Genomic DNA, 11,605 nt, shown 5'->3' with positions numbered 1-11,605 from the left:
AGTGCGGTCACTGGTGTAGCGTGGTCACTGGTGCAGTGTGGTCACTGGTGAACTGCGGTCACTGGTGCAGTGTGGTCACTGGTGAACTGCGGTCACTGGTGTAGTGTGGTCACTGGTGAAGCGGTCACTGGTGTCGTGCGGTCACTAGTGTAGTGTGGTCACTGGTGAACTGCGGTCACTGGTGTAGTGCGGTCACTGGTGTAGTGTGGTCACTGGTGCAGTGTGGTCACTGGTGAAGTGTGGTCACTGGTGAACTGCGGTCACTGGTGTAGTGCGGTCACTGGTGAAGTGTGGTCACTGGTGAAGCGGTCACTGGTGTAGTGCGGTCACTGGTGTAGTGTGGTCACTAGTGAACTGCGGTCACTGGTGTAGTGCAGTCACTGGTGAAGTGTGGTCACTGGTGAAGCGGTCACTGGTGTAGTGCGGTCACTGGTGAAGTGTGGTCACTAGTGAATTGCGGTCACTGGTGTAGTGCGGTCACTGGTGTAGTGCGGTCACTTGTGAAGTGTGGTCACTGGTGAAGCGGTCACTGGTGTTGTGCGGTCACTGGTGAAGTGCGGTCACTGGTGAAGCGGTCACTGGTGAAGTGCGGTCACTGGTGAACTGCGGTCACTGGTTTAGTGCAGTCAGTGGTGTAGCGCGGTCACTGGTGCAGTGTGGTCACTGGTGAACTGCGGTCACTGGTGTAGTGTGGTCACTGGTGCAGTGTGGCCACTGGTGAACTGCGGTCACTGGTGTAGTGTGATCACTGGTGTAGTTTGGTCACTGGTGCAGTGTGGTCACTGGTGAACTGCGGTTACTGGTGTAGTGCGGTCACTGGTGAACTGCGGTCACTGGTGAAGCGGACACTGGTGTAGTGTGGTCACTGGTGCAGTGTGGTCACTGGTGAACTGCGGTCACTGGTGTAGTGTGGTCACTGATGTAGTGTGGTCACTGGCGTGGAGTGGTCACTGGCGTGGTGTGGCCAATGGTGCAGTGCGGTCAATGTTGTAGTGTGGTCACTGGTGAAGCGGTCACTGGTGTAGTGCGGTCACTGGTGTAGTGCGGTGACTGGTGAAGTGTGGTCACTGGTGAAGCGGTCACTGGTGTAGTGCGGTCACTGGTGTAGTGCGGTCACTGGTGTAGTGTGGTCACTGGCGTAGTGTGGCCAATGGTGTAATGCGGTCACTGGTGAACTGCGGTCACTGGTGTGGTGTGGCCACTGGTGTAGTGCGGTCACTGGTGTAGCGTGGTCACTGGTGCAGTGTGGTCACTGGTGAACTGCGGTCACTGGTGCAGTGTGGTCACTGGTGAACTGCGGTCACTGGTGTAGTGTGGTCACTGGTGAAGCGGTCACTGGTGTCGTGCGGTCACTAGTGTAGTGTGGTCACTGGTGAACTGCGGTCACTGGTGTAGTGTGGTCACTGGTGCAGTGTGGTCACTGGTGAACTGCGGTCACTGGTGTAGTGCGGTCACTGGTGAAGTGTGGGCACTGGTGAAGCGGTCACTGGTGTAGTGCGGTCACTGGTGTAGTGTGGTCACTAGTGAACTGCGGTCACTGGTGTAGTGCAGTCACTGGTGAAGTGTGGTCACTGGTGAAGCGGTCACTGGTGTAGTGCGGTCACTGGTGAAGTGTGGTCACTAGTGAATTGCGGTCACTGGTGTAGTGCGGTCACTGGTGTAGTGCGGTCACTTGTGAAGTGTGGTCACTGGTGAAGCGGTCACTGGTGTTGTGCGGTCACTGGTGAAGTGCGGTCACTGGTGAAGCGGTCACTGGTGAAGTGCAGTCACTGGTGAACTGCGGTCACTGGTTTAGTGCAGTCAGTGGTGTAGTGCGGTCACTGGTGCAGTGTGGTCACTGGTGAACTGCGGTCACTGGTGTCGTGTGGTCACTGGTGCAGTGTGGCCACTGGTGAACTGCGGTCACTGGTGTAGTGTGATCACTGGTGTAGTTTGGTCACTGGTGCAGTGTGGTCACTGGTGAACTGCGGTTACTGGTGTAGTGCGGTCACTGGTGAACTGCGGTCACTGGTGAAGCGGACACTGGTGTAGTGTGGTCACTGGTGCAGTGTGGTCACTGGTGAACTGCGGTCACTGGTGTAGTGTGGTCACTGGTGTCGTGTGGTCACTGGTGCAGTGTGGCCACTGGTGAACTGCGGTCAATGGTGTAGTGTGGTCACTGGTGTAGTGTGGTCACTGGTGAACTGCAGTCACTGGTGTAGTGCGGTAACTGGTGTAGTGTGGTCACTGGTGAACTGCGGTCACTGGTGTAGTGTGGTCACTGGTGCAGTGTGGCCACTGGTGAACTGCGGTCACTGGTGTAGTGTGGTCACTGCTGTCGTGTGTTCACTGGTGAACTGCAGTCACTGGTGTAGTGTGGTCACTGGTGTAGTTTGGTCACTGGTGCAGTGTGGTCACTGGTGAACTGCGGTTACTGGTGTAGTGCGGTCACTGGTGAACTGCGGTCACTGGTGAAGCGGACACTGGTGTAGTGTGGTCACTGGTGCAGTGTGGTCACTGGTGAACTGCGGTCACTGGTGTAGTGTGGTCACTGGTGTCGTGTGGTCACTGGTGCAGTGTGGCCACTGGTGAACTGCGGTCAATGGTGTAGTGTGGTCACTGGTGTAGTGTGGTCACTGGTGAACTGCAGTCACTGGTGTAATGCGGTAACTGGTGTAGTGTGGTCACTGGTGTCGTGTGGTCACTGGTGCAGTGTGGCCACTGGTGTAGTGTGGTCACTGGTGAACTGCAGTCACTGGTGTAGTGTGGTTACTGGTGTCGTGTGGTCACTGGTGCAGTGTGGCCACTGGTGAACTGCGGTCAATGGTGTAGTGTGGTCACTGGTGTAGTGTGGTCACTGGTGAACTGCAGTCACTGGTGTAGTGCGGTAACTGGTGTAGTGTGGTCACTGGTGAACTGCGGTCACTGGTGTAGTGTGGTCACTGGTGTAGTTTGGTCATTGGTGCAGTGTGGTCACTGGTGAACTGCGGTCACTGGTGTAGTGTGGTCACTGGTGCAGTGTGGCCACTGGTGAACTGCGGTCACTGGTGTAATGTGGTCACTGGTGTAGAGTGGTTACTGGTGAACTGCGGTCACTGGTATAGTGCGGTCACTGGTGTAGTGTGGTCACTGGTGAAGTGTGGTCACTGGTGAACTGAGGTCACTGGTGTAGTGTGGTCACTGGTGTAGTGTGGTCACTGGCGTGGTGTGGCCAATGGTGTAGTGCGGTCACTGGTGTAGTGTGGTCACTGGTGAAGCGGTCACTGGTGTAGTGCGGTCACTGGTGAAGTGTGGTCACTGATGAAGCGGTCACCGGTGTAGTGCGGTTATTGGTGTAGTACGGTCACTGGTGTAGTGTGGTCACTGGCGTAGTGTTGCCAATGGTGTAGTGCAGTCACTGGTGAACTGCGGTCACTGGTGTGGTGTGGCCACTGGTGTAGTGCGGTCACTGGTGTAATGTGGTCACTGGTGCAGTGTGGTCACTGGTGAACTGCGGTCACTGGTGTAGTGCGGTCACTGGTGAACTGCGGTCACTGGTGTAGTGTGGTCACTGGTGAAGCGGTCACTGGTGTCGTGCGGTCACTAATGTAGTGTGGTCACTGGTGAACTGCGGTCACTGGTGTAGTGTGGTCACTGGTGTAGTTTGGTCACTGGTGCAGTGTGGTCACTGGTGAAGTGTGGTCACTGGTGAACTGCGGTCACTGGTGTAGTGCGGTCACTGGTGAAGTGTGGTCACTGGTGAACTGCGGTCACTGGTGTAGTGCGGTCACTGGTGAAGTGTGGTCACTAGTGAACTGCGGTCACTGGTGTAGTGCGGTCACTGGTGAAGTGTGGTCACTGGTGAAGCGGTCACTGGTGTAGTGCGGTCACTGGTGAAGTGTGGTCACTGGTGAACTGCGGTCACTGGTGTAGTGCGGTCACTGGTGAAGTGTGGTCACTGGTGAACTGCGGTCACTGGTGTAGTGCGGTCACTGGTGAAGTGTGGTCACTGGTGTAGTGCGGTCACTGGTGTAGTGCGGTCACTGGTGAACTGCGGTCACTGGTGTAGTGTGGTCACTGGTGCAGTGTGGTCACTGGTGAACTGCGGTCACTGGTGTAGTGTGGTCACTGGTGTCGTGTGGTCACTGGTGCAGTGTGGCCACTGGTGAACTGCGGTCAATGGTGTAGTGTGGTCACTGGTGTAGTGTGGTCACTGGTGAACTGCAGTCACTGGTGTAGTGCGGTAACTGGTGTAGTGTGGTCACTGTTGAACTGCGGTCACTGGTGTAGTGTGGTCACTGGTTTAGTTTGGTCACTGGTGCAGTGTGGTCACTGGTGAACTGCGGTCACTGGTGTAGTGTGGTCACTGGTGCAGTGTTGCCACTGGTGAACTGCGGTCACTGGTGTAGTGTGGTCACTGGTGTAGTGTGGTCACTGGTGAACTGCAGTCACTGGTATAGTGCGGTCACTGGTGTAGTGTGGTCACTGGTGAACTGCGGTCACTGGTGTAGTGTGGTCACTGGTGTAGTTTGGTCACTGGTGCAGTGTGGTCACTGGTGAACTGCGGTCACTGGTGTAGTGTGGTCACTGGTGTAGTTTGGTCACTGGTGCAGTGTGGTCACTGGTGAACTGCGGTCACTGGTGTAGTGCGGTCACTGGTGAAGTGTGGTCACTGGTGAAGCGGTCACTGGTGTCGTGCAGTCACTGGTGTAGTGTACGTCACTGGTGTAGTGCGGTCACTGGTGTAGTGCGGTCACTGGTGCAGTGTGGTCACTGGTGAACTGCGGTCACTGGTGTAGTGCGGTCACTGGTGAAGTGTGGTCACTGGTGAAGCGGTCACTGGTGTAGTGTGGTCACTGGTGTAGTGTGGTCACTGGTGAAGCGGTCATTGGTGTAGTGCGGTCACTGGTGTAGTGTGGTCACTGGTGAAGTGTGCTCGCTGTTGTTATGAAGGAACTGTGCAGAGGACAATCCCACCAACGGCAATGTGATAATGACCGGATAATCTTTTTTTATTGATCTTGCTCTTGGAAATATTACTGAGAGGGCAGACAAGGCCCCGGTTTAATGTTACGTCGAAAAGACGGCATCTCCGACAATGCAATACCCCCTCAGCACTGGAGTGTCAGCCTAGATTTCATGCTCAAATCTCTGGGGTGGGACTTGAGCCCACAATCTTCTGACTCCGAGGCGAGAGTGCTGCCAACTGAGCCAGAAAGTATAGTTTAGAAGTAGACTGTATTTGATTCAATGTCCGCATTCACAAGTTGATTTATTTCGCTATCTGAAATTATGGAGACATTTAATGCTTCTAACTCAGGAGCTCAGGATATTCTAGATAGTCCCTGATGTCATCATATTTCTCCCTGACATCCGCTTTCTGTATGTTTATCAATAGGTATTCCATTATCAGCACATTATTTCTGCTGCTGTATAGCAATTAACACATGGTCTGCATGATCGCAGTGGGCAGATGACCCCCATCTTTCAGAAGTTTAGGGCAAGTTTGCCTGGAGCGTGTCGGTGTGCAGGAACTCCTCCATGGAGAGAATTTTGAACACAGCTGCTTTGAAGGCTCTCCAACCAGAATTAGTCGGAGAAAATATTGTTTTTTTGTAGAAGGAGACACGGCAGACCTGTGCTTACAGGGACAGTCTAGTCCAGTGTTGGCAAATAGAAATTGCTGTCTAGCCACAAGGCGGCACCCTGTTTAACCACATGCACTAATTTTAGTCGAAAACAGCTTACACACAACAAAGATAAACATACTTCACGTGTGTATGTACTTAACAAACCTCTAGCACTATTTAGTAACAAAGGAAGTAAAACGATGAAAAAACACTTGCGCACTCTCTACTTTTTGTCTTACCATTTTACTAACAAACACACAAAAAGGTTAAAGTTCACATGCATACGCCATGCGAATGAGTATTGAGAGAGCACGCCAACCGATGGTGTCTGTTACTCACTTTTTACTCACTAATCAGAGATGCAGTTCAGCAAAAATGGATTCCCAATTCGCTACGTGTGGCTAGTGGGCAACTTATTGGACAACACTGGTCTTGTCTGATCTCCCTTCCCCTATCCATTTTATACTCTTGCTTTTCACGACTTGGTTCTTGAACCAGGTGCCTCAAACACAAACAATGATTTGTTATGGCACTGAAACTCCAGTACTCTGTCACAATATACAAACAAAAGAGAACTTGGGGGAGGGTGGGAGGCGGGGTGAGGGAATGGAGAATTGAGCAACTTACGACCATATGAAAAATACTTCAATACAGAAATGTTGGTTCCTTTTAAGATCATTTGACATTTAAAAAATATTCAAATATTTCACTTTTTAATAAACATTTTCACCCACATTAAAATAATTTTGGTTGGGAAACTTTGTAAAATCTTTTGAACTTTCACCTTGGCCAACCATCTACCCTGAAACTTTGCGCAACTCCAGGACTGAATTGTATCAGCGAAGATTAGTTGGAGAATTTGTATGTATGTTCAGGTTGCCAACCCTCCAGGATTGGCCTGGAATCTCCAGGAATTGAAGATTAATCTCCAGGACACTTGCTGCGAGCAAAAACCCCGGGAGAAAAATCATAGAGACATTAAAATAAATTGTTTTTTTTTCTTGGAACACTTCTGTTGATTAGTTATAGGAGATGGGGACAAGAAGGCTGCTTGACTGAGTCAAGAATAATCCAATTGGGTAATGAAGAGTCTTTTCGCCTTCCAAATGGCATGATTAAAACCTCCAGGAATAGAGTCAACCAGAGTTGGTAATCAGAGTATGTGCGAGTGTATGTGTGAGCATGTATGTGAATGAATGAGCTTGTGTGTGAATGTGTGTGAGCGTATGTGTGAATAAATGAGTGTATGTGAACGTGTGTGAATGAGTGAATGTGTGTGTGAATGAGTGAGCTTGTGTGTGAGTGTGTGTATGTGTGAGCGTATGTGTGAATGAATGAGTGTATGTGAGCTTGTGTGTGAGTGTGTGTGTGTGAGCTTGTTTGTGAATGAATGAGTGAGAGCGTGTGTGTGAATTAGTGTGTGAGCATGTGTGTGTGTGAATGAGTGAGTGTGTGTGAGCGTGTGTGTGTGTGAATGAGTGAGTGTGTGTGAACGTGTGTGTGTGTGTGAATGAATGTGTGTGAACGTGTGCGTGTGTGTGAACGTGTGTGTGTGAATGAGTGAGTGTGTGTGAACATGTGTGTATGTGTGAATGAGTGAGTGTGTGTGAACGTGTGCGTGTGTGTGAACGTGTGTGTGTGTGAATGAGTAAGTGTGTGTGTGTGTGTGAACGTGTGTGTGAGAGCGTGTGTGTGTGTGTGAATGAGTGTGTGTGAGAGCGTGTGTGTGTGTGTGAACGTGTGTGTGTGTGTGAATGAGTGAGTGTGTGTGTGAGCGTATGTGTGAATGAATGAGTGTATGTGAGCTTGTGTGTGAGTGTGTGTGTGTGAGCTTGTTTGTGAATGAGTGAGTGAGAGCGTGTGTGTGAATTAGTGTGTGAGCATGTGTGTGTGTGCATGAGTGAGTGTGTGTGAGCGTGTGTGTGTGTGAATGAGTGAGTGTGTGTGAACGTGTGTGTGTGTGTGAATGAGTGTGTGTGAACGTGTGCGTGTGTGTGAACGTGTGTGTGTGAATGAGTGAGTGTGTGTGAACATGTGTGTGTGTGTGAATGAGTGAGTGTGTGTGAACGTGTGCGTGTGTGTGAACGTGTGTGTGTGTGTGTGTGTGTGTGTGAACGTGTGTGTGTGTGTGAACGTGTGTGTGTGTGTGTGTGTGTGTGTGTGAACGTGTGTGTGTGTGTGAGAGCGTGTGTGTGTGAACGTGTGTGTGTGTGTGAATGAGTGAGTGTGTGTGAACGTGTGTGTGTGAGAGCGTGTGTGTGTGTGTGAATGAGTGAGTGTGTGTGAACGTGTGTGTGTGAGAGCGTGGGGGGTGGGGGGAACTAATCCCAACAAGTTAAAAACACATTTTTATATATATATATATATATATATCAAAAATATATCACTAAATGGCACAAACTATGTATAATTACAAAAAGGGTAGAAAGGTCTTGTCTTCGGCTAGACTGACAGACACGTTTCTGAGTTCTTCAGGCGAGGTGACCATTTTGTAGCCCAGCTGGGCCAGAGTCAAGTTGCAAATGTTCTGCACCAGCTCGACCATGTCGTAGGTAAGTTTGAGCCTCCAGCCCTCGGCCGTGGCGGCTGAGTCCCGCACCGTGGCATACTTGTGGTTGCCCGAGGCGCCGGCCCCGCGGGTATTGTTGAGAATCCAACGCTGCACGTTGCTGTCCACTGCCACCCCCAGGAAGCGGTAGATCTCCTCCGTCTTCTTCTCGGGCTCCCGGGCCAGGTCCTCATAGCGGACCAGCATGTACCGGCCCTTCAGCCAGCCGGGCCGGGCGAGCCCAGTGCCCGCCGAGTTGAGGAAGTCCTCACAGGTGGCGCTGAGGTGGGAGGCGTCCAGGTTGTAGGGCTTGCGGCCGCTGTTGCGCCAGATCTTCCAAGCCCGGAAGCTCTCGGGGAAGGTGTCAATGCGGGAGGCCAGGATGCCCCGGGGGTCCCGCACAAGCTGCACCACCTTCAGGTTGAGCCGGGGGTCTTCCACCAGGGCCCTCAGGTCGGCAATCTCGGGGATCCGTACCGTCTTGATGGCGACGTGACGGCGGAGGCCGCAGGCCCGGGCGGCCAGGGTCAGGTTGAGGGCGCCGCACCGCTGCACGCACTCACCTTCCTCCCAGCGCTCCGGGGCGGCGGCCGACTCCTGCTCCTGGTCCGGCTCTCCCCCGCCCCCGGAGCCGGGCTGCCAGGCTGCGCATACGGGCGGCGAGCACAGCGCCTTGCTGGCCCCCCGGCGGAAGAGGCGCTGGGTGCGGTGGGCATCGGGCGCCGGCTTGATGTAGGTCTCCAGGTCATGCAGGCGGCAATCGAAGAGGCTGCGCAGCAGGTCGCGGTAGGCGCCCAGCAGCAGACGCCGGCCATCGGCGGTGGCGGCGGGCGAAGAGGCCGGGTGCCGGATCCGCAGGCTGGTGTTGATGAGGGTGGTCTGCACATGGTAGAGCGGCTCGAACAAGTAGAAGATGTCCGCGTGCTGATTGAGCAGCTGGCCGATGAAGGAGGAGCCGCTGCGGGTGGTGGCCAGGATGAGGATGTGGGTGACCGGCTGGGGCCGGGGGTCGCAGGGGGTGACGGCCAGCCCTGGACCGCAGCCCGTGTGCTTGGGGATGCGGCAGATGGTGAAGGGTTTAGCGACGAATGTCCGGATCGCCGTGTACTGAACGGCCAGCGAGGCCACGACCAGCAGCAGTACGGCCTTCCAGGAGCACTCCATGGCCGTAGGCTTGTGTCCGGTCATTCAGTGTCCTGTGCTGTACCCTGCAACAACGCAAAACCCAAAGGGAGTCATTGGTGCAAACAACAGACATTGAATTATTCCTGTGAATACTACCCACCCCTCCCCCATCACATCTTTAAAAAGGGAATAAGGGGTTCTGGGGAGTGGGCAGGGAAGTGGACCTGAGTCCATGATCGGATCAGCCATGATTGTATTAAATGGCAAAGCAGGCTCGAGGGGCCATATGGCCTACTCCTGCTCCTATTTTTTATGTTCTTATATTCTTAAGTATTCTTCTTTCACATTTACAGGTTGGTTTTTTTTCCCCCTTCTTTTGCTGGACATCGGAATAGCAGGAGACCATTCAGCCCATCGAGCCTGTTCTGCCATTCTATCAGATCATGACTGACCTGCACCTCAATCCCATTGGCCTGCCTTTGTTCCTTTGCTTTCTTATGAGAAAGGTTGAGTAGGTTGGGCCTATACTCATTGGAGTTTAGAAGACTGAGAGGTCATCTTATTGAAACATACAAGATTCTGAGAGGGCTCGACAAGGTAGATGCAGAGAGGATGTTTCCCCTCGTTGGGAATCTAGAACTAGGTGGCATAGTTTCAGAATAAGGGGTTGTCCATTTAAGACGGAGATGAGGAGGAATTTCTTCTCTCAAAGGGTTGTGAATCTTTGTAATTCTCTACCCCAGAGAGCTATAGAGGCTGGTACAGTGAATATATTTAAGGTGGAGTTGGATTTTTGAACGATAAGGGAGTCAAGGGTTATGGGGAGCAGGCAGGGAAGTGGAGTTTTGAGGCCAAGATTAGATCAGCCATGATCTTACTGAATGGCGGAGCAGGCTCGAGGGGCCATATGGCCAACTCCTGCTCCTATTTCTTATGTTCTTCTGTTGCTCCATATCTCTCGATATCCTTACCCAACAAAAATCTATTGATCTCAATTTGGAAAATTTCACTTGACCCAGCATCCATAGCCCGCAGGAACCATAGGAACAGGAGGAGACCATTCAGCCCCTCTAGGCCATTCTGCCATTCAATCAGATCACGGCTGAGCTACAGCTTGACTCCATTCGCTCCCCTTTGCTCCATATCTCTTGCTTCCATTGGTGAAGAAATATCTAGAGATCTGAGTCTTTAAATATAATCTAAGCTGTGCCCTAAATGTTCAGCCACTGAAAACAGAACATGCTGCAAACAGCTTAACTAGGTTCTGATGAAGAGGTCTACACTTGAAAGGTTAACTCACCTCTTCTCTGTACAGGTGCTGACTGATTTGCTGAGTGTTTCCTGTTTTTATTTCCGAATTCTACCATCCGCAGTTGTTTATTTCTTGGGTTTGTTTTGGATGTGAGCAAAACAAGATCGGTCTATATTCGACTGATTACAATCTCCCAGCTTTGCAAGGCCAGCCTGCCATAGCCACCCGTGAAGTTATAATATTTTCCCAAATCTTGCTGGAAAAATAACGGCAGGTTCACAATGCATGGTGTCAGTAGTGTGTATGCAAACATCGCATCACCACACCTACACCGCAAATATGCAGTCTCCAGAGAATACAACCGCTACACCAGCAAACACATGCCGATCTAGGTGGATTTAAACAATCTACCACCAACCCGTCCCAAATCTAGACGGCCATTTTGGACCATCGCCAAAGCCCTTCAGCGATCAGCGATCTCCCCTCAGCCTTGATGACCGATGGCGAAATGCTTGGAGAAACTGCGACATATGGATTCCTTATAGAGGACCCCACAGTACAGCCTGAAGAATTAAAACCTTCCTCACAAACAATGGACAACCATCAACTGCCTCAGAACCAATTGTGGTCGATGCTGCCACCTTCTCCATAGGTGGAAGATTAAAGCGTCCCCATCATGCGACTGTGGAGCTCCTAATCAGACCCTGGAGCACATCACTGAGCACTGCCCTCAGAGGAAATTTGCAGGCAGCCTACAAGATATCCACACTGTTACACCGGCCTGGATATCTGACTTAGATATTGACGTTTGATTTGCTTTGCTATGACCATACGAAAGAAGAAGAGTAATGTGCAAATGGGCCAGCAAATTCTGGGGATGAAGACATACCCGTAAGTTACAAACCTCCAGAATTTACACATCAATAACGACGTGTGTTGTGAACTCGCCGGTAGTTTTCCAGGAAGGTTTGACCCAATGTTATAAGTTGATACGGGTGTCTACAGCAGGCTGACCTTGCAAAGCTAGGAGATTTACTTGAGCTTAAGGGCGCAGGAGGTAGTGTAATGGACCAGCTCCTGCCCATAGCTTGT

At 51.6% G+C, this 11,605-nt stretch overlaps 1 protein-coding gene across 2 annotated transcripts; it reads right to left on the bottom strand.

Moving 5' to 3' along the window:
- Positions 1 to 7,998: 7,998 nt before the first annotated feature.
- chst1 (carbohydrate (keratan sulfate Gal-6) sulfotransferase 1) lies at positions 7,999 to 9,324 on the bottom strand. Of its 2 annotated transcripts, XM_070898608.1 has the most exons (2): positions 8,785 to 9,300; positions 7,999 to 8,736 (listed from the first exon to the last, which is right to left on the bottom strand). In XM_070898608.1, the coding sequence occupies exons 1-2, from the start codon at positions 9,298 to 9,300 to the stop codon at positions 7,999 to 8,001; spliced, it is 1,254 nt and encodes a 417-aa protein (XP_070754709.1). The 2 variants fall into 2 exon arrangements, with proteins under 2 accessions (XP_070754709.1, XP_070754708.1); XM_070898607.1 differs by having other exon boundaries at positions 7,999 to 9,324.
- Between the last annotated feature and the right edge of the window lie 2,281 nt (positions 9,325 to 11,605).

The sequence above is a fragment of the Pristiophorus japonicus genome, chromosome 14 (assembly GCF_044704955.1).
Source record: "Pristiophorus japonicus isolate sPriJap1 chromosome 14, sPriJap1.hap1, whole genome shotgun sequence".
Lineage (NCBI taxonomy): Eukaryota > Metazoa > Chordata > Chondrichthyes > Pristiophoridae > Pristiophorus > Pristiophorus japonicus.
The sequence above is the reverse complement of the archived record's forward strand: the minus strand, read 5'-3'. Positions and strand labels throughout refer to the sequence as shown.